General features: G+C 43.6%; 1 protein-coding gene across 10 annotated transcripts in view; it reads left to right on the top strand.

Annotated features, from left to right (window-relative positions):
* mapk10 (mitogen-activated protein kinase 10) overlaps window positions 1-27,572 on the top strand; it is a 108,640-nt gene that overhangs the window by 16,432 nt on the left and 64,636 nt on the right. For 7 of the 10 annotated variants that reach the window (XM_071341624.1, XM_071341608.1, XM_071341615.1 and 4 more), the window contains exons 2-3: window positions 17,186-17,257; window positions 24,589-24,758. In XM_071341624.1, coding sequence (XP_071197725.1) covers window positions 17,186-17,257; window positions 24,589-24,758 — 242 coding nt within the window. Of the gene's footprint in view, window positions 1-17,185; window positions 17,285-24,588; window positions 24,759-27,572 lie in introns of all 10 variants that reach the window. The other 3 variants (XM_071341651.1, XM_071341642.1, XM_071341633.1) reach the window with 3 other exon arrangements.

Here is a 27,572-nt window from a genome sequence, read left to right as displayed (position 1 = left end):
ATAACAGATATGGATTCATGTAGTAACCCAAAAAAGTGTAAAACATCAAAATATATTTTATATTTGAGATTCTTCAAAGTGGCATCCCTTTGCCTTGATGACAGCTTTTCATTCTCTTGGCATTCTCTCAACCAGCTTCAAGAACTTTGAAAGTTTCTTCAAGTGCAGTCGCAAAAACCATCAAGTGCTAAGATGAAACTGGCTCTCATGAGGACCACCCCAGGAAAGGAAGACCCAGAGTTACCTCTGCTGCAGAAGATAAGTTCATTAGAGTTACCAGCCTCAGAAATTGCAGCACAAAGTTCAAGTAACAGACACATCTCAACATCAACTGTTCAGAGGAGACTGCGTGAATCAGGCCTTCATGGTTGGATTGCTGCAAAGAAACCACTACTAAAGAACACCAACAATAAGAAGAGACTTGCCAAGAAAAATGAGCAATGGACATTAGACCGGTGGAAATCTGTCCTTTAGTCTGGTGAGTCCAAATTTGAAATGTTTGGTTCTGTCGTGTCCTTGAGAGTAGGTGAACGGATGATCTCCACATGTGTGGTTCCCACCGTGAAGCATGGAGGAGGAGGTGTGATGGTGTTTTGCTGGTTTTATGTGATTTATCAGTGACTGTCAGTGATTTATTTAGAATTCAAGACACACTTAACCAGCATGGCTACCACAGCATTCTACAGCGATACGCCATCCCATCTGGTTTGCGCTTAGTGGGATTATCATTTGTTTTTCAACAGGACAATGAGAGCTATTTGACCAAAAAGGTGAGTGATGGAGTGCTGCATCAGATGACCTGGCCTCCACAATCACCGACCTCAACCCAATTGAGATGGTTTGAGATGAATTGGGCCACAGAGTGAAAGAAAAGCAGCCAATAAGTGCTTAGCATATGTGGGAACTCCTTCAAGACGGTTGCAAAAGCATTCCAGGTGAAGCTGGTTGAGAGAATGCCAAGCGTGTGCAAAGCTGTCATCAAGGCAAAGCGTGGTTACTTTAAAAATAATATATATTTTGATTTGTTTAACACTTTTTTGGTTACTGCATGATTCCATATGTGTTATTTCATAGTTTTGATGTCTTCACTATTATTCTACAATGTAGAAAACAGTAAAAATAAAGAAAAACCCTTGAATGAGAGGTGTGTCCAAACTTTTGACTGGTACTGTATGTCTGTAATTGACACAATTACCCCTCTCTCTTTCTCTTTCTCTCTCTCTTTCTCTCTCCCTCTCTCTCTCTAATCTGTCTCTCTAATCTCTGTCTCTATCTAATCTCTCTCTTTTTATCTCTATCTCTCTCTCTAATCTCTGTCTCTCTAATCTCTCTCGAATCTCTGTCTCTCTAATCTCTCTCTCTAATCTCTGTCTCTCTTTATCTCTTTCTCTCTCTGTAATCTCTATAATCTCTCTCTATAATCTCTTTCTCTCTTTATCTAATCTCTGTCTCTCTTTATCGCTCTCTCTAATCTCTGTCTCTCTAATCTCTCTCTCTCTTTCATGGATGGTGGTGGTATTCCCCAGTCATTTACAGTCACATTTGTCCTGTATGGTGGAAGATGAATGGTTTTCCTCCATTGTATCTCTATCATAGTAAAACATATGCACAGTTGTGAGGACAGACATTATGAACATTTTGAGTACTAAATTAAAAGTGTTACATGTGTGACGACCCCCTCTATCCTCCGTCTTCGGCTAGTACTCTCCTGATCACATCTTCATCACACACTGAGGTGAGGTGTGTAATACTCATTATGACAGGTAGAAAGTCGTCTTTGATTAAAAACGGAAACCTCAAGAGAGAGAGAGTTATTATTCAAATTACCATTCCTTCATTTCATGCCATATTTTCCGATGTTTTTTGGAGGAGGAGGAGAAGGGGGAACGTCATGTCCAGAAGGCTTTGGATGATAAATGAGAGTTGGATGATAAATGAGAGTTGTTTGAGTTCCTCTAGCTAGGTGATATAGGAGAGCTCCTCTAGCTAGGTGATATAGGAGAGCTCCTCTAGCTAGGTGATATAGGAGAGCTCCTCTAGCTAGGTGATATAGGAGAGCTCCTCTAGCTAGGTGATGTAGGAGAGTTCCTCTAGCTAGGTGATATAGGATAGCTCCTCTAGCTAGGTGATGTAGGAGAGTTCCTCTAGCTAGGTGATGTAGGAGAGTTCCTCTAGCTAGGTGATATAGGAGAGCTCCTCTAGCTAGGTGATATAGGAGAGCTCCTCTAGCTAGGTGATATAGGAGAGCTCCTCTAGCTAGGTGATATAGGAGAGTTCCTCTAGCTAGGTGATATAGGAGAGCTCCTCTAGCTAGGTGATATAGGAGAGTTCCTCTAGCTAGGTGATATAGGATAGCTCCTCTAGCTAGGTGATATAGGAGAGCTCCTCTAGCTAGGTGATGTAGGAGAGTTCCTCTAGCTAGGTGATATAGGAGAGTTCCTCTAGCTAGGTGATATAGGATAGCTCCTCTAGCTAGGTGATATAGGAGAGCTCCTCTAGCTAGGTGATGTAGGAGAGTTCCTCTAGCTAGGTGATATAGGAGAGTTCCTCTAGCTAGGTGATATAGGAGAGTTCCTCTAGCTAGGTGATATAGGAGAGCTCCTCTAGATATTTTTCATGGAGGAGTCAGGGAACATCTTTATCTCCAACTCCAGATAACTCATTGAAATCTGATTGGTATAAGTTGTTATTTTTTGCTAAAGCAACTCTTCTTCGTATAAAAAATCATATTGATGCTGGAATGAATGAATGAATGGATGGATGAATGAATGGATGGATGGATGGATGGATGGATGAAGGATGGATGGATGAATAGATAGAATGATAGATAGATGGATAGATGAATGGATGGATGGATAGATAGATGGATGGATGGATAGATGGATGGATAGAGCACATTCACATTTCTAGAAGTGTTTATTCCCTCACATCAAAGCATCCCCAAGATCCCCAAGATAATATTTGAGCTTCCTTCTCTTACGTCTGAGTAATATCAGGATCGTCATGATCAAAGAATGTTTAAATAACACTGAAGTAATATTATTCTGTCGTCATTAAACATCGATAAAGACTTTGGATTCCTCATCTCGTCATGCCCTTAATATAATACTGCCGAGCCGCAGCCTCACCTATTATAGTCGACTATTCCAAGAAAAGGTCCCCGATTGGAGAAAATCAGTTAAATGTCTTTATCTACTATAATCATTATCTCTAATGTGATAGCAAATTGCTGCTAAGTAATCGGACCATTGCCACTCTCACAGAGTGGTGTTGTAATCTCAGGCTACTGTACCTCACTGTTGCTATGCCAATGTGTTAGTACCTCACTGTTGCTATGCCAATGTGTTAGTACCTCACTGTTGCTATGCCAATGTGTTAGTACCTCACTGTTGCTGTGCCAATGTGTTAGTACCTCACTGTTGCTATACCAATGTGTTAGTACCTCACTGTTGCTATGCCAATGTGTTAGTACCTCACTGTTGCTATGCCAATGTGTTAGTACCTCACTGTTGCTATGCCAATGTGTTAGTACCTCACTGTTGCTATGCCAATGTGTTAGTACCTCACTGTTGCTATGCCAATGTGTTAGTACCTCACTGTTGCTATGCCAATGTGTTAGGTCGTTTAGTGGACCTCCAGATTCTTCAGTCCTCTTTTCTTTTTGTCTTTCTTTCTAGCCAGAATACTAACCAATACTGACCACTACCTGACAATGTCTCTATTCATTTGTAGCGTACACACAGGTGCTTTATGTCAGTGTCAGTATAATGTGACCTGCTGCAGAGACTATTAGTGATGGACATTGGAACGTAGCCAGTATATGGCCTTACATTAAGTGGAATGCTAGTGTCTAATGTGAATATATGAACAGAGACCTAGTAACCAGAAGAGGAGGGTGTCCGTCCTTTATTAGCAGAGACCTAGTAACCAGAAGAGGAGGGTGTCCGTCCTTTATTAACAGAAGCCTAGTAACCAGAAGAGGAGGGTGTCCGTTCTTTATTAACAGAGACCGAGTAACCAGAAGAGGAGGGTGTCCGTCCTTTATTAACAGAAGTCTAGTAACCAGAAGAGGAGGGTGTCCGTCCTTTATTAACAGAGACCTAGTAACCAGAAGAGGAGGGTGTCCATCCTTTATTAACAGAAACCTAGTAACCAGAAGAGGAGGGTGTCCGTCCTTTATTAACAGAGACCTAGTAACCAGAAGAGGAGGGTGTCCGTCCTTTATTAACAGAGACCTAGTAACCAGAAGAGGAGGGTGTCCGTCCTTTATTAACAGAGACCTAGTAACCAGAAGAGGAGGGTGTCCGTCCTTTATTAACAGAGACCTAGTAACCAGAAGAGGAGGGTGTCCGTCCTTTATTAACAGAAGCCTAGTAACCAGAAGAAGAGGGTGTCCCTCCTTTATTAACAGAGACCGAGTAACCAGAAGAGGAGGGTGTCCATCCTTTATTAACAGAGACCGAGTAACCAGAAGAGGAGGGTGTCCATCCTTTATTAACAGAGACCGAGTAACCAGAAGAGGAGGGTGTCCGTCCTTTATTAACAGAAACCTAGTAACCAGAAGAGGAGGGTGTCCGTCCTTTATTAACAGAGACCTAGTAACCAGAAGAGGAGGGTGTCCGTCCTTTATTAACAGAGACCTAGTAACCAGAAGAAGAGGGTGTCCGTCCTTTATTAACAGAGACCTAGTAACCAGAAGAAGAGGGTGTCCGTCCTTTATTAACAGAGACCTAGTAACCAGAAGAGGAGGGTGTCCGTCCTTTATTAACAGAAGCCTAGTAACCAGAAGAAGAGGGTGTCCCTCCTTTATTAACAGAGACCGAGTAACCAGAAGAGGAGGGTGTCCATCCTTTATTAACAGAGACCGAGTAACCAGAAGAGGAGGGTGTCCATCCTTTATTAACAGAGACCGAGTAACCAGAAGAGGAGGGTGTCCGTCCTTTATTAACAGAAACCTAGTAACCAGAAGAGGAGGGTGTCCGTCCTTTATTAACAGAGACCTAGTAACCAGAAGAGGAGGGTGTCCGTCCTTTATTAACAGAGACCTAGTAACCAGAAGAAGAGGGTGTCCGTCCTTTATTAACAGAGACCTAGTAACCAGAAGAAGAGGGTGTCCGTCCTTTATTAACAGAGACCTAGTAACCAGAAGAGGAGGGTGTCCATCCTTTATTAACAGAGACCTAGTAACCAGAAGAGGAGGGTGTCCGTCCTTTATTAACAGAGACCGAGTAACCAGAAGAGGAGGGTGTCCGTCCTTTATTAACAGAGACCGAGTAACCAGAAGAGGAGGGTGTCCGTCCTTTATTAACAGAGACCTAGTAACCAGAAGAGGAGGGTGTCCATCCTTTATTAACAGAAGCCTAGTAACCAGAAGAAGAGGGTGTCCGTCCTTTATTAACAGAGACCAAGTAACCAGAAGAGGAGGGTGTCCATCTTTTATTAAGGACGATTTGTCTCCAGGGGCATCGACGACACCTCTGTCAATATAGGACTGAGCCACAGTCAAGGCTCAAGATTCTGTACGCCACACCACTATTACAGAAACATTCATTCTGGATCCTGTCTCTGCTTCAGAGCGAGACTGTGGTGTGTTATGACCTGGGTTCAAATACTATCTAAAATCTTTCAAATGTTTTTAGTGTTTACTTAAGTCTACCTGGAGTGGCACATGGGAGGGGTTTGTGAATATTCTATATGTTCCATTGCGCCAGGCAAGCTTAGTCAAGCCCAGATTAAGTACAGTATCTGAAATGTTTTCAAATAGTATTTGAACCCAGGTCTGAGTGTGTTATCATCTTTGCTGAGGCGGCAGGCGAACAGCTTGTCATCCATCTTACTCAGTGATATCTGTCCCCTCCATCTACCCTTCTCTTCAGTCTTCCCTTGCTCGTCTTCTCCGCAGCCACAGTTCCTGCTTTTGTGTCTATTCTACCTCTTTGTGTATGTTCTGTTTACACCATACATTCACTACTTCACATATCATGTTGGCTATCAATACCTTGTATCTCTGACTGCAGATACATTTAGCAATGCTTTGTCATAACCTATGATGCCACAGTTTTATCCAGTTCAGTGAGTGCTCTAGCCGTGTCCAGGGAGGCCCAGTGGCCTAGCTACCGTTTCCAGGAAGGCCCAGTGGCTTAGCTACCGTTTCCAGGAAGGCCCAGTGGCCTAGCTACCATTTCCAGGAAGGCCCAGTGGCCTAGCTACCGTTTCCAGGAAGGCCCAGTGGCCTAGCTACCATTTCCAGGAAGGCCCAGTAACCTAGCTACCGTTTCCAGGAAGGCCCAGTAACCTAGCTACCGTTTCCAGGAAGGCCCAGTGGCCTAGCTACCGTTTCCAGGAAGGCCCAGTGGCCTAGCTACCGTTTCCAGGAAGGCCCAGTGACCTAGCTCCCATTTCCAGGAAGGCCCAGTGGCCTAACTACCGTTTCCAGGAAGTCCCAGTGGCCTAGCTACCGTTTCCAGGAAGGCCCAGTGGCCTAGCTACCGTTTCCAGGAAGGCCCAGTGGCCTAGCTACCGTTTCCAGGAAGGCCCAGTGACCTAGCTCCCATTTCCAGGAAGGCCCAGTGGCCTAACTACCGTTTCCAGGAAGTCCCAGTGGCCTAGCTACCGTTTCCAGGAAGGCCCAGTGGCCTAGCTACCGTTTCCAGGAAGGCCCAGTGGCCTAGCTACCGTTTCCAGGAAGGCCCAGTGGCCTAGCTACCGTTTCCAGGAAGGCCCAGTGGCCTAGCTACCGTTTCCAGGAAGGCCCAGTGGCCTAGCTACCGTTTCCAGGAAGGCCCAGTGGCCTAGCTACCGTTTCCAGGATGGCCCAGTGGCCTAGCTACCGTTTCCAGGAAGGCCCAGTGGCCTAGCTACCGTTTCCAGGAAGGCCCAGTGGCCTAGCTACCATTTCCAGGAAGGCCCAGTGGCTTAGCTACCGTTTCCAGGAAGGCCCAGTGGCCTAGCTACCGTTTCCAGGAAGGCCCAGTGGCCTAGCTACCGTTTCCAGGAAGGCCCAGTGGCCTAGCTACCGTTTCCAGGAAGGCCCAGTAACCTAGCTACCGTTTCCAGGAAGGCCCAGTGGCCTAGCTACCGTTTCCAGGAAGGCCCAGTAACCTAGCTACCGTTTCCAGGAAGGCCCAGTGGCCTAGCTACCGTTTCCAGGAAGGCCCAGTAACCTAGCTACCGTTTCCAGGCAGGCCCAGTGGCCTAGCTACCGTTTCCAGGAAGGCCCAGTGGCTTAGCTACCGTTTCCAGGAAGGCCCAGTGGCCTAGCTACCGTTTCCAGGAAGGCCCAGTGGCCTAGCTACCGTTTCCAGGAAGGCCCAGTAACCTAGCTACCGTTTCCAGGGAGGCCCAGTGGCTTAGCTACCGTTTCCAGGAAGGCCCAGTGGCCTAGCTACCGTTTCCAGGAAGGCCCAGTGGCCTAGCTACCGTTTCCAGGAAGGCCCAGTAACCTAGCTACCGTTTCCAGGAAGGCCCAGTGGCCTGTATGAAATCTGAGAAATGGATAAGTATTGTTTACAGTGCCATAGTCTGTACACTATGTCGGTGGCCACTGTAGTTAGTGTAACAGGAACACATATTTTTCATTGCTTCAGGCTACCTTTATTCAAGGTATATACAGTAGATAGGTTCAAGTATCCTGTCTGAATAACTGTCAATGATGAGAAATAGCACATTCGCAAGGTGGGACTCTCGATGAGAAATTCTCAATCGGTTTAGCTTTTATCAGAACTGTGGGTGATAAGAGCCCCCCCCTATCTCTCTCTCTCTCTCTCTGTCTCTGTCTCTCTGTCTCTCTCTCTCTCTCTCTCTCTCTCTCTCTCTCTCTCTCTCTCTGTCTCTGTCTCTGTCTCTGTCTCTCTCTCTGTCTCTGTCTCTCTGTCTCTCTGTCGCTCTCTCTCTCTCTCTATGTCTCTGTCTCTGTCTCTGTCTCTGTCTCTGTCTCTGTCTCTGTCTCTCTGTCTCTGTCTCTCTGTCGCTCTCTGTCTCTCTCTATGTCTCTGTCTCTCTCTCTCTCTCTCTCTCTGTTGCTCTCTCTCTCTCTGTCTCTGTCTCTCTGTCTCTCTGTCTCTCTGTTTCTGTCTCTCTGTCTCTCTCTCTCTGTTGCTCTCTCTCTCTGTTGCTCTCTCTATCTCTCTCTCTCTCTCTGTTGCTCTCTCTCTCTCTCTGTCTCTCTCTCTCTCTCTCGCTCTCTCTCTGTCTCTGTCGCGCTCTGTCTCTGTCTCTCTGTCGCGCTCTGTCTCTGTCTCTCTGTCGCGCTCTGTCTCGCTCTCTCTCTCTTTCGCTGCCTCTGTCTCTGTCTCTCTCAATCTCAGTATTTGTTTTGTGTCTGTCTATGTGATTCTGGTACCAGTGAATGTCTCCCTAGACTACCCTGTACAGCATTAGTGTGAACATGATTCAGACAGAGGTGGTTGTTTGAGCTGTTTGAATTATTCCAGTTACAGTTTTTCCTCAATTGTTTACACGCTAAAACTTGCCCATGAGGCACAATGACCCAAACCTGTAACTCATTTAGTAGAACTATACACCCTTGGACCAACACTGCCCATCTCCTTCATTTCCTCAACACCTTACTTGACAATATTTTTCAGTCAGAGCAGAGAGGACCAGATGATACCGAGCAGCAAATGTATGTTCTAATTTGGGACAACGTGTGTTTCCATTGAAGCTGTTCAGGTCCACAACTGGTTCCGTGACCATCCCAGCTTTACAATCCTCTATCTCCCACCATATTCCTCATTTCTCAACCTCCATTGAGGAGCTGTTTTTCAGCATGGTGGTGGAAGGTGTATGATCGCAAACCCCATGAACATATGGCCGTTCCCCAGGCAATGGAGGAGGCTGTCGTGACATTCCCGTCCTGTCAGGGGTGAATGCGTCATGCCAGAAGATATTTCCCCAGCTGTCTGGTCAAGGAGAATATCGCCTGTGATGTTGATTCAAATCTGTGGCCGGAACAAAACAACAGATATGACTGATTTTTGTTTATTCGCAAATGGAGTATTTGTTTCTTGACTGTATTTTCACAGTTTCTTTATCTATTCTGTACAATTGATGTAACATGTAGTACAAATACGCCTATTTTTCTTCCTTTGCATATGCAAAATATATTTACTGTATGTTTGCGTTTTTACTGTGTGTGTGCTTACAGTATGCTGTTTGACATGTATTGAGTCATGTTGAAATATAAAACGAACATTTTTGCATTTGTGTTCATGCTCCTTTCTTGTTTGAGTGTAACAACACCATCTTAGTCTTTACACTGAAATAGGTTCTGAGTGTTTTGAATATGTCACATTAGTGTGTTCTCGGTTGTCACTAAGTTAGATTCATTTGATGTGTGTCTCATGTGTGTTTCATTTTGAGCAGGGAGTACATGATTTTGACTGCTGTGTTTCATTTTGAGCAGGGAGTACATGATTTTGACTGCTGTGTTTCATTTTGAGCAGGGAGTACATGATTTTGACTGCTGTGTTTCATTTTGAGCAGGGAGTACATGATTTTGACTGCTGTGTTTCATTTTGCAAGATGTCTGGGGTTTGGGGAAATTGGCTAACTGTTTTGTGTTTAGAGTTTTGAATACCTTCAAATCAAATTGTATTGGTCACACACACGTGTTTAGCAGATGTTATTACGGGTGTAGCGAAATTCTTGTGTTTCTAGCTCCAACTGTAATATCTAACAAGTAATATCTAACTATTTCATTCACAACAATACACACAAATCTAAGTAAAGCAATGGAATTAAGAAGATATAAATATTTGGTCGAGCAATGTCCGAGTGGCATAGACTAAGATACTGTAGAATAGTATAGAATACAGTGTATACAGTATATACTAATGAGATGAGTTTCAGCAAACGTGTGTAACAATTGGGGAAAACTCTAATAATCCAGTGGGGAAAACACTAGCTATCGTAAGTGACTGTCATTGTGACTGTCATTGTGATTGTCATTGTGATTGTCATTGTGATTGTCATTGTGATTGTCATTGTGACTGTCATTGTGACTGTCATTGTGATTGTCATTGTGATTGTCATTGTGACTGCCATTGTGATTGTCATTGTGACTACACTTGTGATTGTCATTGTGACTGCCATTGTGACTGTCATTGTGACTGTCGTTGTGACTGCCATTGTGACTGTCATTGTGACTGTCATTGCGACTACCATTGTGACTGTCATTGTGACAGTCATTGCGACTAACATTGTGACTGTCATTGTGACTGTCATTGCGACTGTCGTTGTGACGGCCATTGTGACTGTCATTGTGACTGTCATTGCGACTGTCGTTGTGACTGTCATTGTGACAGTCGTTGTGACTACCATTGTGACAGTCATTGCCATCAGAGTTTTAATTTCCTATGTCTACAGATGGCTGTGATTTAGCATCTGGAGATCTACCTGCGCTGCGGTGTATCAATGTCAATGTTGACCTAGATTAAAGCAAATACTGTTCGGTGATAATAGGATGCCAGGTTAAATACACTGTTTGGACATTTTAATTCCTCTCATTCAGGCAATGTACAATTTATAACCCACTGCACGTTGTGAAATGGCTTGTGTGCTCTGTGTCACATCTACAACAACAATAGTAAAGTCCTCCTCCTCACACCTGAACACAGATATCCAGTGTCCAAAGCACAGGAATTCAGAGCATTGTATTGTATTCTATTGTATTATGTTGTGTTGTATTGTATTGTATTATATTGTGTTGTGTTGTATTGTATTATATTGTGTTGTATTGTGGTGTAGTGTATTATATTGTATTGTATTGTGTTGTAGTGTATTATATTGTATTGTATTATATTGTGTTGTATTGTGTTGTGTTGTATTGTATTATATTGTGTTGTATTGTATTATATTGTGTTGTAATGTATTATATTGTGTTGTATTGTATTATATTGTGTTGTAATGTATTATATTGTGTTGGTGTATTATATTGTGTTGTATTGTGTTGTAATGTATTATATTGTGTTGGTGTATTATATTGTGTTGTATTGTGTTGTAATGTATTATATTGTGTTGTATTGTATTATATTGTGTTGTAATGTATTATATTGTGTTGGTGTATTATATTGTGTTGTATTGTATTATATTGTGTGTATTGTATTATATTGTATTATATTGTGTTGTATTGTGTTGTGTTGTATTGTGTTGGTGTATTATATTGTGTTGTAGTGTATTATATTGTGTTGTAGTGTATTATATAGTATTGTATTGTATTATATTGTGTTGTATTGTGTTGTATTCTATTATATTGTGTTGTATTGTATTATACTGTGGTGTGTTATATTGTGTTGTAGTGTATTATATAGTATTGTGTTGTATTGTGTTGTGAAGCACTTCATGGAACAATACTTGCCCAGGAAAACTGTCTCATTACTTGTGATTCATAGACATAGAATGACTCTCTTTGCGTAATCTATTCATTCATAAATGTCCTCCCATTTCCATGGTGTGACACCTGCTGAAAGAACCTGGCGTTCAGGAGCTGACCCAGACACACTGTATAAGAGAGACAGAGTCATGGGAGAGTCATCCCTTTCTCATCCCTTAATTCTTACCTCGCCTCCCTTCTCCTATCCCTCCCACTCCCCCCTCTCTCTTCCCCTCCCACTATCCCAAATCCCCCTCTCTCTTCCCCTCCCCCTCCGACTCCCCCCTCTACGGCAATGCGTGCATCTCAGATGGCATCCTGTTCCCTATATAGTGGTCGAAAGTAGTGCACTTTAAAGGGAATAGGGTTTCATATAGGACGCAGCCTATGTCAAGGCTCCATTCCAGATTCCTGAGATGGCTGCCCTTCAAAACACATCCTAGTGACAGAGACAATGAGGCTGTCAGGGAGAGGGGGAGTGGGGAGGGGAGAAGGACGGTAGAGGGGGAGTGAGAGGGTGGAGGAAGTGATAGTAGAAAGGGAAGAGAGAGGGGAGGTCGGGATAGTGGGAGGGGAAGAGAGAGGTGGAGTTAGGTTGTATAGGATTTGATGGCAGTGGTTATTGCTGTAAGTAATGTGATTATGCAGCCAATTGTGGACTACTGAGAATGACAACCCTCACTATTGAGAATGACAACCCTCACTACAGAGAATGACAACCCTCACTATTGAGAATGACAACCCTCACTAATGAGAAAGACAACCCTCACTAATGAGAAAGACAACCCTCACTAATGAGAATGACAACCCTCAGTACAAAGAATGACAACCCTCACTAATGAGAATGACAACCCTCACTACTGAGAATGACAACCCTACAACCCTCACTACTGAGAATGACAACCCTCACTAATGAGAATGACAACCCTCAGTACAGAGAATGACAACCCTCACTACTGAGAATGACAACCCTACAACCCTCACTACTGAGAATGACAACCCTACAACCCTCACTATTGAGAATGACAACCCTCACTACTGAGAATGACAACCCTCACTACTGAGAATGACAACCCTCACTAATGAGAATGACAACCCTCACTACTGAGAATGACAACCCTCACTACTGAGAATGACAACCCTCACTACTGAGAATGACAACCCTACAACCCTCACTACTGAGAATGACAACCCTCACTAATGAGAATGACAACCCTCACTACTGAGAATGACAACCCTCACTACTGAGAATGACAACCCTCACTACTGAGAATGACAACCCTACAACCCTCACTACTGAGAATGACAACCCTCACCATTGAGAATGACAACCCTACAACCCTCACTATTGAGAATGACAACCCTCACTATTGAGAATGACAACCCTACAACCCTCACTACTGAGAATGACAACCCTCACTATTGAGAATGACAACCCTACAACCCTCACTACTGAGAATGACAACCCTCACTATTGAGAATGACACCCCTACAACCCTCACTAATGAGAATGACAACACTCACTATTGAGGGTTGTCATTAAGCCACTAAGTAATATTCGAGCATCTTCCATTTTGGTAATTGGTTGGTTCTGTCTGAATGTTTCATAATGTCTGAAATATAAAGCACTTTTTCTGGAATAGTTAAGTCTTGCGCTGTCTCTCTGTGTTCCAAATGGTACCCTTTTCCCTATCTGGTGCACTACTTTTGACTAGGGCCCATAGGACTCTGGTCAAAAGTAGTGCACTACTGTATGTAGTGAATAGGGTGCCATTTGGGACTTCGTTCTTGGTTTCCCCACAGGGGGTGAGGTGGGGGAGACAAATATGCCTACAGCATATACCAGGAAGTAATCAACATATTAGCATATTGTCTGACTCCTGAACGACACCAGCTAGCTATTCTTAGAAGGCTTTTTCTTCCGAAGAGGAACCCTTTGTATTAAATGAAATACATTTGAATCCCACTGCACTCCACTGTGGATCAAAAAACTATACCCATCAAACTATATTTCATCAGGCCCTCAAACTGTATTTCATCAGGCCCTCAAACTGTATTTCATCAGGCCTTCAAACTGTATTTCATCAGGCCCTCAAACTGTATTTCATCAGGCCCTCAAACTGTATTTCATCAGGCCCTCAAACTGTATTTCATCAGGCCCTCAAACTGTATTTCATCAGGCCTTCAAACTGTATTTCATCAGGCCCTCAAACTGTATTTCATCAGGCCCTCAAACTGTATTTCATCAGGCCTTCAAACTGTATTTCATCAGGCCTTCAAACTGTATTTCATCAGGCCCTCAAACTGTATTTCATCAGGCCTTCAAACTGTATTTCATCAGGCCTTCAAACTGTATTTCATCAGGCCTTCAAACTGTATTTCATCAGGCCTTCAAACTGTATTTCATCAGGCCCTCAAACTGTATTTCATCAGGCCTTCAAACTGTATTTCATCAGGCCCTCAAACTGTATTTCATCAGGCCCTCAAACTGTATTTCATCAGGCCTTCAAACTGTATTTCATCAGGCCCTCAAACTGTATTTCATCAGGCCCTCAAACTGTATTTCATCAGGCCTTCAAACTGTATTTCATCAGGCCTTCAAACTGTATTTCATCAGGCCTTCAAACTGTATTTCATCAGGCCTTCAAACTGTATTTCATCAGGCCCTCAAACTGTATTTCATCAGGCCTTCAAACTGTATTTCATCAGGCCCTCAAACTGTATTTCATCAGGCCCTCAAACTGTATTTCATCAGGCCTTCAAACTGTATTTCATCAGGCCCTCAAACTGTATTTCATCAGGCCCTCAAACTGTATTTCATCAGGCCTTCAAACTGTATTTCATCAGGCCTTCAAACTGTATTTCATCAGGCCCTCAAACTGTATTTCATCAGGCCTTCAAACTGTATTTCATCAGGCCTTCAAACTGTATTTCATCAGGCCTTCAAACTGTATTTCATCAGGCCTTCAAACTGTATTTCATCAGGCCTTCAAACTGTATTTCATCAGGCCCTCAAACTGTATTTCATCAGGCCTTCAAACTGTATTTCATCAGGCCCTCAAACTGTATTTCATCAGGCCCTCAAACTGTATTTCATCAGGCCCTCAAACTGTATTTCATCAGGCCTTCAAACTGTATTTCATCAGTCCATCTCAGATCGTTTTCTGACGGCTCATGTCTCCTGTACAGTAGTCATGATCCATTATGCTAGATCAAGGTATAGGAGTAATCCAGACATTTCTTTATTTTTTTTTGTCTTGCTGCCAGACATGAAAATGTACCCTTGAGAACCCTAGAACTGCTGGGGCCAAGTCTTTCTGTCTGAATATTTTTATACTGTGCATTGTCTTTATTTCTGAAAAGAGTTCCTACAATATGTTTCAGTACTCGTCATCTGAGCCGCAGCTCATCTCATATGTATTCAGATCTTAAGTTATTTATTTACCACAGTGTGAAATATTGAACCTGCCTGTTTATGAGTGTAGTACTGCTGCACTTTATTTTCATTGCTATATGGCCCGTTGGTGGAGGTGGTGTAGTAGTGGGTTGGGAACAGGGACAGGTCTGGAGCTGCTTGGCTTTCTTGGGGGTCTGATGGTCTGTTAAATGGTTCATTGTGGTGATCAATCAATGAATGTTCACAAACCTCAGGGACTGAGCTGTAAGCTACGTCAGTCAGTCAATATAGTCAACAGTCAGTCGATAGGTTGTTGAGGTCATCTTGGGTGTAGCTGTAGTCTTTACTTTTTGGAAGGCTCAGTATCTACCGGACACCCTAGACCCACTCCAATTTGCTTACCGACCCAATAGGTCCACAGACGACGCAATCGCAACCACACTGCACACTGCCCTAACCCATCTGGACAAGAGGAATACCCATGTGAGAATGCTGTTCATCGATTACAGCTCAGCATTTAACACCATAGTACCCTCCAAACTCGTCATCAAGCTCGAGACCCTGGGTCTCGACCCCGCCCTGTGCAACTGGGTCCTGGACTTCCTGACGGGCCGCCCCCAGGTGGTGAGGGTAGGTAACAACATCTCCACCCCGCTGATCCTCAACACTGGGGCCCCACAAGGGTGCGTTCTGAGCCCTCTCCTGTACTCCCTGTTCACCCACGACTGCGTGGCCATGCACGCCTCCAACTCAATCATCAAGTTTGCGGATGACACTACAGTGGTAGGCTTGATCACCAACAACGACGAGACGGCCTACAGGGAGGAGGTGAGGGCCCTCGGAGTGTGGTGTCAGGAAAATAACCTCATACTCAACGTCAACAAAACAAAGGAGATGATTGTGGACTTCAGGAAACAGCAGAGGGAGCACCCCCCTATCCACATCGACGGGTCAGTAGTGGAGAAGGTGGAAAGTTTTAAGTTCCTCGGTGTACACATCACGGACAAACTGAACTGGTCCACCCACACAGACAGCGTGGTGAAGAAGGCGCAGCAGCGCCTCTTCAACCTTAGGAGGCTGAAGAAATTCGGCTTGTCACCAAAAGCACTCACAAACTTCTACAGATGCACAATCGAGAGCATCCTGTCGGGCTGTATCACCGCCTGGTACGGCAACTGCTCCGCCCACAACCGTAAGGCTCTCCAGAGGGTAGTGAGGTCTGCAGAACGCATCACCAGGGGCAAACTACCTGCCCTCCAGGACACCTACACCACCCGATGTCACAGGAAGGCCACAAAGATCATCAAGGACAACAACCACCCAAGCCACTGCCTGTTCACCCCGCTATCATCCAGAAGGCGAGGTCAGTACAGGTGCATCAAAGCAGGGACCGAGAGACTGAAAAACAGCTTCTATCTCAAGGCCATCAGACTGTTAAACAGCCACCACTAACATTTAGCGGCCGCTGCCAACATACTGACTCAACTCCAGCCACTTTAAAAATGGGAATTGATGGAAATTATGTAAAAATGTACCACTAGCCACTTTAAGCAATGCCACTTAATACAATGTTTACATACCCTACATTACCCATCTCATATGTATATATACTGTACTCTATATCATCTACTGCATCTTGCCATCTTTATGCAATACATGTACCACTAGCCACTTTAAACTATGCCACTTTATGTTTACATACCCTACAGTACTCATCTCATATGTATATACCGTACTCTATACCATCTACTGCATCTGCCATGCCGTTCTGTACCACCACTCATCCATATATCTTTATGTACATATTCTTTATCCCTTTACACTTGTGTGTGTGTGTAAGGTAGTAGTGTGGAATTGTTAGGTTAGATTACTGTTGGTTATTACTGCATTGTCGGAACTAGAAGCACAAGCATTTCGCTACACTCGCATTAACATCTGCTAACCATGTGTATGTGACTAATAAAATTTGATTTGATTTGATTTGATTTGATTTGATTTGTATCTACAATACGACCCAGACAAGCTCCACCACATTCCCATAGAAACCTTAGGTAGCAACCACTCTCTGATCTCTGATCTCTAGCCTCTAAACTCTAACCTCTAGCCTATCTATAGTAGATGGCTGTACAGCTAAAAACAGATCTGTGACCAGCTGTCTAAATATTCAGACTCTAGAAAGTCCCTCCTCTCCCTTGCAACCTCTGTTCCAGGTTCTTGCTGTAAGAATGTGTTCTCAGACAACCTACCCAGTAGTGAATAAAATAGTGAATAAAGAAATAAACCTCTAATCTCTAAACTCTAATTTCTGATCTCTAGCCTCTAATCTCTAGCCTCTAATCTCTAGCCTCTAATCTCTAGCCTCTAATCTCTAGACTCTAATCTCTAGCCTCTCCCCTCTCTCTGTTTGTGTCTTGCAGGTATTTATGAGGAGGGATTTCTTCTATTACTGCAGTGAACCTGTCCTGGATGTGAAAATAGCCTTTTGTCAGGTGTGTGTTCCTTACAGGTAAAATAAGGTACAGTATTCATACACTTCCATTTCCTCTTCATTAGCTCTGTCTGTTCTGTGTCTAAGATGAAGACCGTTCTGGTAGCCTGTCCCTGGCCTATACTTTATGTGTTGTAGCTTGTACGGCTTGGGCTCAATTCCATTTAAATTTAATCAATTCAGGAAGTAAACTGCCATTCCAATTCCAAATGTCTTCTTAAATTGACTAAATTTAAATGGAAATGACCCCAACCCTGAGTTGGGTACAGCATTTACAGAATGGAACAAGGCTTCCTCAATGATGCTAGTGAATATGAACGACAGAAACAAAAATGCACATGATTGAAACTGATTACCGGATTAACTATGTATACTTGTGATTCTAACCTGTGGCTTCATAACGTAAATTGCTTCCAGCAGTGTGAAATACTAATCATACTGACCCTTTGGTAAACATAATACACTTCACAGTTCTTTAGTTTTTTTTGGCCTAATTGTTTACTGCATCACTCCCTGATCAAGAAAATATAATGGAAATATAAATTAGATCATCTATAATTAGAGCTAAGATGCTCCAGTCTATTATAGGGAAGGATGGATGGCAGGATGGAAGGAAGGATGGATGGATAGATGATGGAAGGAAGGATGGATGGATAGATGATTGAAGTAAGGATGGATAGTTGGATGGATGGATGGATGGATGGATGGATGGATGGATGGATGATGGAAGGAAAAATGGATAGTTGGATGGCAGGATGGAAGGAAGGATGGATGGAAGGAAAGAAGGATTGATGGAGGGAAGGAAGGAAGGAAGGACGAATGGATAGTTGGATGACAGGATGGAAGGAAGGATGGATGGAAGGAAGGAAGGAAGGAAGGAAGGAAGGAAGGAAGGAAGGAAGGGAAGGATGGATGGATGGATGGATGGATAGTTGGAAGGAAGGAAGGATGAAGGAAGGAAGGATGAAGGAAGGAAGGATGAAGGAAGGAAGGAAGGAAGGAAGGAAGGAAGGAAGGAAGGAAGGAAGGAAGGAAGGAAGGAAGGAAGGAAGGAAGGAAGGAAGGAAGGAAGGAAGGAAGGAAGGAAGGATGGATGGATGGATGGATGGATGGATGGATGGATGGATGGATGGTTGGAAGGAAGGAAGGAAGGATGAAGGATGGAAGGATGAAGGAAGGATGGAAGGAAGGAAGGATCAAATCAAATCAAATGTATTTATATAGCCCTTCTTACATCAGCTGATATCTCAAAGTGCTGTACAGAAACCCAGCCTAAAACCCCAAACAGCAAGCAATGCAGGTGTAGAAGCACAGTGGCTAGGAAAAACTCCCATGAAAGGCCAGAACCTAGGAAAAAACCTAGAGAGGAACCAGGCTATGAGGGGTGGCCAGTCCTCTTCTGGCTGTGCCGGGTGGAGATCATAACAGAACATGGCCAAGATGTTCAAATGTTCATAGATGACCAGCAGGGTCAAATAATAATAATCACAGTGGTTGTCGAGGGTGCAACAGGTCAGCACCTCAGGAGTAAATGTCAGTTGGTTTTTCATAGCCGATCATTAAGAGTATCTCTACCGCTCCTGCTGTCTTTAGAGAGTTGAAAACAGCAGGTCTGGGACAGGTAGCACGTCCGGTGAACAGGTCAGGGTTCCATAGCCGCAGTCAGAACAGTTGAAACTGGAGCAGCAGCATGGCCAGGTGGACTGGGGACAGCAAGGAGTCATCAGGCCAGGTAGTCCTGAGGCATGGTCCTCCAAGAGAAAGAAAGAAAGAAAGAAAATAAAGAAAGAAAGAAAGAAAGAGAAAAATAGAGAGAGAATTAGAGAGAGCATACTTAAATTCACACAGGACACCGGATAAGACAGGAGAAGTACTCCAGATATAACAGACTGATCCCAGCCCCCCGACACATAAACTACTGCAGCATAAATACCGGAGGCTGAGACAGGAGGGGTCGGGAGACACTGTGGCCCCGTCCGACAGGGCCAAACAGGCAGGATATAACCCCAGGATATAACCATAAGGATGGATGGAAGGATGGATGGAAGGGTGGATGGATGGATGGAAGGGTGGATGGATGGATGGATGGATGGATGGATGGATGGAAGGAAGGAAGGAAGGAAGGAAGGAAGGAAGGAAGGAAGGAAGGAAGGAAGGAAGGAAGGAAGGAAGGAAGGATGGATGGATGGATGGATGGATGGATGGATGGAAGGAAGGAAGGAAGGAAGGAAGGAAGGAAGGAAGGAAGGAAGGAAGGAAGGAAGGAAGGAAGGAAGGAAGGAAGGAAGGAAGGATGGATGGATGGATGGATGGATGGATGGATGGAAGGAAGGAAGCATGGATGGATGGATGGATGGATAAATCTTTGGGATGTACAGAGCCTTCATAAAGTATTCATTCCCCTTAACCTATGTTGTTACGTTACAGCCTGAATTCAAAATGCATTCAATTTATTTTATTTTCTCACCCATCTACACACAATACCCCATAATGACAAAGTGAAAACATGTTTTTAGAAATATTTGCAAATGTATTGAAAATGAAATACAGAAATTCCACATTGACATAAGTGTTCACACCCCTCCGTCAGTGCATGTTAAAATCACCTTTGGCATCAATTACAACTGTGAGTCTTTCTGAGTAAGTCTCTTAGAGCTTTGCACACCCACATTGTACAATATTTGCTAATTATTAAAACAAAAAATTCAAGCTCTGTCAAGTTGGTTGTTGATCATTGACAGCCATTTTTCAAGTCTAGCCATAGATTTTCAAGCCGATTTAAGTCGAAACTGTAACTACGCCACTCAGGAACATTCAATGTCATCTTGGTAAGCGACTCCAGTGTAGATTTGGCCTTGTGTTTTAGGTTATTATCCTGCTGAAAGGTGAATTCATCTCCCAGTGACTGGTAGAAAGCAGACTGGACCATGTCTTCCTCTAGGGTATTGCCTGTGCTTTGCTCCATTCCGTTTATTTTTTATCTAGAAAAACTCCCCAGTCCATAACAAATACAAGCTTACCCATAACATGATGCAGCCACCAGTATGCTTGAAAATATGAAGAGTGGTACTCAGAAATGTGTTGCATTTGCCCCAAAAATAACACTTTGTATTCAGGACAAAATGTGAATTGCTTTGCCAAATGTTTTGCAGTTTTACTTTAGTGCCTTGTTGCTCTGTCAATTAGGTTAGTATTGTGGAGTAACTAAAATGTTGTTGATCCATCCTCAGTTTTCTCCTTTCACAACCATTAAACTCTGGAACTGTTTTAAAGACACAATTGGCCTTATGGTGAAATCCCTGAATGGTTTCCTTCCTCTCCGGCTACTGAGTTAGAAAGGACACCTGTATATTTGTAGTGACGGGGGGTATTGATACACCATCCAAAGTGTAATTAATAACTTCACCATGCTCAAAGGGATATTTAATGTCTGCTTTTTTATTTTACCCTTCTAACAATAGGTGTCCTTCTTTGCGAGGCATTGGAAACCTCCCTGGTCTTTCTGGTTGATTCTGTGCTTGAAATTCACTGCTCGACTGAAGGACCTTACAATTATTTGTATGTATTGGGTATAGAGATGAGGTAGTCAATTAAGATCATGTTAAACACTATTATTGCACACAGAGAGAGTCCATGCAACTTATGATGTGACTTGTTAAGCAAATATTTACTCCGGAACATATTTAGGCTTGCCATAACAAAGAGGTTGAATACTTATTCACTCAAGACATTTCCACTTTTAATTTGATTAATTCCAAAACATTTCTAAAAACATAATTCCACTTTGACATTAAGGGGTATTGTGTGGAGGCCAGTGACACACCATCTTAATGTAATCCATTTTAAATTCAGGCTGTAACACAGAAAATGTGGAAAAAGTCAAGAGGTGTGAATACTTTCTGAAGGCGCTGTTATCTGTCTTTAATAAAAGCTGTCTAGAACCACCCCACTAAATTCAATAAACGATTGCAATTACTGCAAATCTTTGTTAATTATGATCTGTTTAATTGTCAGTCGGCTGTTGAAAAGCATACCTCTTGATAGAACTGGACAGTCTAGAGCAGGGCTCTTCAACCTCTCCAGGAACAGGCTCTGGTCTGGACTGACTGCAGATAGCAGGGCTCTTCAACCTCTCCAGGAACAGGTTCTGGTCTGGACTTACTACAGATAGCAGGGCTCTTCAACCTCTCCAGGAACAGGCTCTGGTCTGGACTTACTACAGATAGCAGGGCTCTTCAACCTCTCCAGGAACAGGCTCTGGTCTGGACTTACTACAGATAGCAGGGCTCTTCAACCTCTCCAGGAACAGGCTCTGGTCTGGACTGACTGCAGATAGCAGGGCTCTTCAACCTCTCCAGGAACAGGCTCTGGTCTGGACTTACTACAGATAGCAGGGCTCTTCAACCTCTCCAGGAACAGGCTCTGGTCTGGACTGACTGCAGATAGCAGGGCTCTTCAACCTCTCCAGGAACAGTTTCTGGTCTGGACTGACTGCAGATAGCAGGGCTCTTCAACCTCTCCAGGAACAGGCTCTGGTCTGGACTGACTGCAGATAGCAGGGCTCTTCAACCTCTCCAGGAGGAACAGGCTCTGGTCTGGACTGACTGCAGATCTCTCCAGGAGGAACAGACTCTGGTCTGGACTTACTGCAGATCTCTCCAGGAGGAACAGGCTCTGGTCTGGACTTACTGCAGATCTCTACAGGAGGAACAGGCTCTGGTCTGGACTGACTGCACATCTCTCCAGGAGGAACAGGCTCTGGTCTGGACTTACTACAGATCTCTCCAGGAGGAACAGGCTCTGGTCTGGACTTACTGCAGATCTCTACAGGAGAAACAGGCTGTGGTCTGGACTGACTGTAGATCTCTACAGGAGGAACAGGCTCTGGTCTGGACTGACTGCAGATCTCTACAGGAGGAACAGGCTCTGGTCTGGACTTACTGCAGATCTCTACAGGAGGAACAGGCTCTGGTCTGGACTGACTGTAGATCTCTACAGGAGGAACAGGCTCTGGTCTGGACTGACTGCAGATCTCTACAGGAGGAACAGGCTCTGGTCTGGACTAACTGCAGATCTCTCCAGGAGGAACAGGCTCTGGTCTGTACTTACTGCAGATCTCTACAGGAGGAACAGGCTCTGGTCTGGACTGACTGCACATCTCTCCAGGAGGAACAGGCTCTGGTCTGGACTTACTACAGATCTCTCCAGGAGGAACAGGCTCTGGTCTGGACTTACTGCAGATCTCCCCAGGAGGAACAGGCTCTGGTCTGGACTTACTGCAGATCTCTACAGGAGGAATAGTCTCTGGTCTGGACTGACTGCAGATCTCCCCAGGAGGAACGGGCTCTGGTCTGGACTTACTGCAGATCTCCCCAGAAGGAACAGGCTCTGGTCTGGACTGACTCCAGATCTCCCCAGGAGGAACAGGCTCTGGTCTGGACTGACTGCAGATCTCTCCAGGAGGAACAGGCTCTGGTCTGGACTGACTGCAGATCTCCCCAGGAGGAACAGTCTCTGGTCTGGACTGACTGCAGATCTTCTTGCTATCGTCTTACTCTCTTCAGACAATGCATCCAAATGGCAGCCTTTATCCTATATAGTGTTCTACTTCTGTTCATAGGTCTCTGTTCAAAAGTAGTGCACTATATAGGGAATAGGGTTCCATAGGTCTCTGTTCAAAAGTAGTGCACTATATAGGGAATAGGGTTCCATAGGTCTCTGTTCAAAAGTAGTGCACTATATAGTGATTAGGGTGCTATTTGGGATGCATGTATAATTTGCATAGAAATAGAATGAATGCACTATATCTCTGTGGTGCTGTACTATACTAGTCTCTTATTCAACATGGAATATATTTGGCTTATGTATGCATGTTTGGACAGTCAGTTACTAGACTGGGCTGTACATGTACATGGAGTAATGTGTGTGTCCTGTGTGGGTCAGTTGGTAAGACTGTGTGGCACTGGCAATTTTTATTTAACCTTTTTTTAACTAGGTAAATGACGGCCTAGGAACAGTGGGTTAACTGCCTTGTTCAGGGGCAGAACAACAGATTTTTACCTTGTCAGCTCGGGGATTTGTTGTAGCAACCTTTTGGTTACTGGCCCAACGCTCTAACCACGAGGCTACCTGCTGGTTACTGGCCCAACGCTCTAACCACTAGGCTACCTGCTGGTTACTGGCCCAACGCTCTAACCACTAAGCTACCTGCTGGTTACTGGCCCAACGCTCTAACCACTAGGCTACCTGCTGGTTACTGGCCCAACGCTCTAACCACTAGGCTACCTGCTGGTTACTGGCCCAACGCTCTAACCACTAGGCTACCTGCTGGTTACTGGCCCAACGCTCTAACCACGAGGCTACCTGCTGGTTACTGGCCCAACGCTCTAACCACTAGGCTACCTGCTGGTTACTGGCCCAACGCTCTAACCACTAGGCTACCTGCTCTAACCACTAGGCTACCTGCTCTAACCACTAGGCTACCTGCTCTAACCACTAGGCTACCTGCTCTAACCACGAGGCTACCTGCTCTAACCACTAGGCTACCTGCTCTAACCACGAGGCTACCTGCTCTAACCACTAGGCTACCTGCTCTAACCACTAGGCTACCTGCTCTAACCACGAGGCTACCTGCTCTAACCACTAGGTTACCTGCTCTAACCACTAGGCTACCTGCTCTAACCACGAGGCTACCTGCTCTAACCACGAGGCTACCTGCTCTAACCACGAGGCTACCTGCTGCCCCTTGGCAATGCCAAGGTTGTGGGTTCAATTCTCTCAGGGATCACATGGAGGTTTAATCCAGGCCTACACGGTAGTGTGATAGTCTACTTACCAAATGGCACCCCACTCCCTATATTATACACTACATGCCGTAGGTAATAGGGGGCAATTTGAGACACTACCATGTTGCATCCCTGTCCTGCCCGGTTTATGTCTCCCTGTTAGTTCTGGATAGCCGATACGTCCCCACTCTCATGCAAACCCTTTGTCCACAGAATACCGAACAGGCATGTTTTGTTTCTATAGTTTTCTGTAAACTGTCGTTTAAGGAAACTCAAGAGTGAAGGAAGTGGAATGAATAAGAATATCTTATTATGAAGTTTGGAAATTAGACATGCCAATAACAGCGGACACAGAATATGTGATGTATGCTTTAATGTTGCAGGTATATTGTACTGTAGTCAACATGCATTGTTAATGGGATTAGTTCTAAATATGATTTTGAATGAATAAAATGAATAAAATAACTTTAGCAATGCAATGTTTTAGAGCCAGTCCCAGAGGTGAAAGTGACATCACTGACCTTTTTGTTTTGTCTGTCTACTGCAGGGTTTTGGTAAACAATTGGATGTGTCATATATCGGCAAACACTACAACATGTCTAAAAGCAAAGTGGACAACCAGTTCTACAGCGTGGAAGTAGGAGATTCCACCTTCACAGTTCTCAAACGCTACCAGAATCTAAAACCCATCGGTTCTGGAGCTCAGGGAATTGTCTGGTGAGTACTGGAACACTGCTTTTTACACTCGTTATATTGTTGTGAAGGAAAATAAATGAACTGTTGAATGTAGTATTATTATTGGGTTTCAGTAGGATGACAGTGTGCAGATATGGATTGTTTATAGTGAAATGAATGAAATGTTAAAGAGAGTATTCCACTGCATAACATCATATTTGGTTTCTGTATAATGTACTGGCAGATATTGACTGGTTTGATTGACTTGTGTGGTCTTAGCATAAAAAAGACAAATAAACAAAATATTTCACTGGGCGGTATCAGTGATTGACACTTTGTGGAAATCCTGGCAGTTTTTAAGAATACCAAATTGGGTGCTTAGTCTAGAAAGAACCTGAGCTGTCTGATACATTCTGAAGCTCAGTAGGAACCAGGAAATCATTAACATTCACCTCACGGCAGCTCTGTCAGCAGCTCAGGAATGAAAAGACTGTGCTCTACCCTTGGAAAAAGGGAGATCAATGGAGATTTCCATTCCAACACTTTGTCAACGTCATTCTGCCTTGGTCCGTCTGTCTTTCCCCTGGAATCAGGCAAGAGCACCCCCCCCCCCCCCTGGATGTAACCTCCTGTTCTCTCCCGTGGCCTCCTTCCCATAGCGATTGTGTACACTTCCAAAAGGGAAATGGGTGAGTTGTAGGAATGCTGTAACCGTAGAAATAAAACTAATAGAACGGTTGGAAATAGAACTACTAGACCGGGCATCCCCCTTTTTTTTTAATGTCAATCCTGCTCTAGTAATTCTGTTTCTTTGGATGGTAAACAGGAAATTCTAATTCATCTGGTTCATTCACAGAGTAACACGATTTGGTGTTTCAAGTTGTGTTCCACGGCAACAGTATTAACACCACAAAAAGATAAATCCTCCTGAGAGAAAATAAAGGTTGTCATAGGGCTCTGGTCAAAAGTAGTGCACTATATAGGGAATAGGGTGCCATGGTCATACACCTCTGGTCAAAAGTAGTGCACTATATAGGGTACCATTTGGGAAGCAGGCATAGGCTACAATAATACAGGCTTTTAAAACCTTTTCTCAATATAGGGGGTGCTGTTTCCACTTTGGAAAATATCGTCTCCAAATTAAACTGCCTCATACTCAATTCTTGCTCGTACAATATGCATATTATCTCTAGTTTCTAAAACCGTTTGAATTATGTCTGTGGGTGAACCAGAACTCTTTCTGCAGCGAAATCCATGACAGGAACTGCGAAGGTCTGAAAACGAGGCTCTGTTCTCAGATCAGTTTAAAGCTCTGTATGTATCCTATGGGTCGACATGAACTGCACCTGCCTTCCCCTGGATGTCAGTAACCAATGAGAATTGGAATGGAGTTTCTACGTAGATCTCAGACTTTATAAAAGGCCAAGGAACGAAGGGAGCTCTCTTTTCGACGTTCGTCATTGCGCAAAGCAAGACCTCAGGATGGCATTTTGAAACGCTCAGTTATCGACCTTAGATATATCCGTCTGTAATTTAATTCGATATAGGTGTTAGAAACATCATAACGAAGTTATTTTAAACCGAGTTATATCAGTTTATGCGAGTATATTGCTATTTTCGGAATTTCCTTAGTATTGCGTTTTGAGGATTTGGTCATGTTGTGGCCACATAGCTATTGTTAGCTGCTAATTCCGAAGTTGAAGACGTTTTACAACCAAGCAACGATTCTTTTGGACAAAGGACCACTTGCCCAAGATTCTGATGGAAGCTCGTCCAAAAGTAAGAGCTATTTATGATGTTATTCCGTATTTATGTGGAAAAATGTAAACGGATTTGTCCGCCATTATTGCGGCACTAGTCTGGCTGTAACGCACACTGTATGTCTAGTAACGTTAATTTAAAAAATCTAACTCAGCGGTTGCATTAATAACTAATGCATCTTTCATTTGCTGTCCAACCTGTATTTTTTAGTCAAGTTTACGATTATTTATTGATTAGATTAGGTGCCTTTCCAAGATGGCGCCGGCCAGAATGCATGACCTGTTGCCACTGATCACATTGTATAACCACGATTTGTGCTGCTAAATATGCACATTTTCGAACAAAACCTATATGCATTGTGTAATATGATGTTACAGGACTGTCATCTGATGAAGTTTATCAAGGTTAGTCCAATTATATATATTTTGCTGTATTGTTACGATCGCTAACCTGTGCTGCTGGTAAATTGCTTTTGTTTCTGGCTATTGTGCTAAGCTAATATAATGCTATATTGTGTTTTCGCTGTAAAACACTTACAAAAATCTGACATATTGGCTGGATTCACAAGATGTTGGGCTTTCATTTGCTGTACGCTGTGTATTTTTCAGAAATGTTTTAAGATGAGTAATTAGGTATTTGACGTTGGTCTCTGTAATTATTCTGGCAGCTTCGGCACTATTTCAGATTGCAGCTGCAATGTAGAACTGTGATTTATACCTGAAATATGCACATTTTTCTAAAAAAAACATATGCTATACAATAAATATGTTATCAGACTGTCATCTTATGAAGTTGTTTCTTGGTTAGTGGCTATATATATCTTTATTTGGTCGAAATTGTGATAGCTACCCATGCAGGAAAAAAATGGTGGAGAAAAAAAAGTTGTGTCTTTTGCTATCGTGGTTAGCTAATAGATTTACATATTGTGTCTTCCCTGTAAAACATTTTAAAAATCAGAAATGATGGCTGGATTCACAAGATGTGTATCTTTCATCTGGTGTCTTGGACTTGTGATTTAATGATATTTAGATGCTAGTATTTACTTGTGACGCTATGCTAGGCTATGCTAGTCAGCTTTTTTACTGTGGGGGGTGC

Source organism: Salvelinus alpinus, chromosome 1, assembly GCF_045679555.1.
Source record: "Salvelinus alpinus chromosome 1, SLU_Salpinus.1, whole genome shotgun sequence".
NCBI lineage: Eukaryota > Metazoa > Chordata > Actinopteri > Salmoniformes > Salmonidae > Salvelinus > Salvelinus alpinus.
The sequence above is the reverse complement of the archived record's forward strand: the minus strand, read 5'-3'. Positions and strand labels throughout refer to the sequence as shown.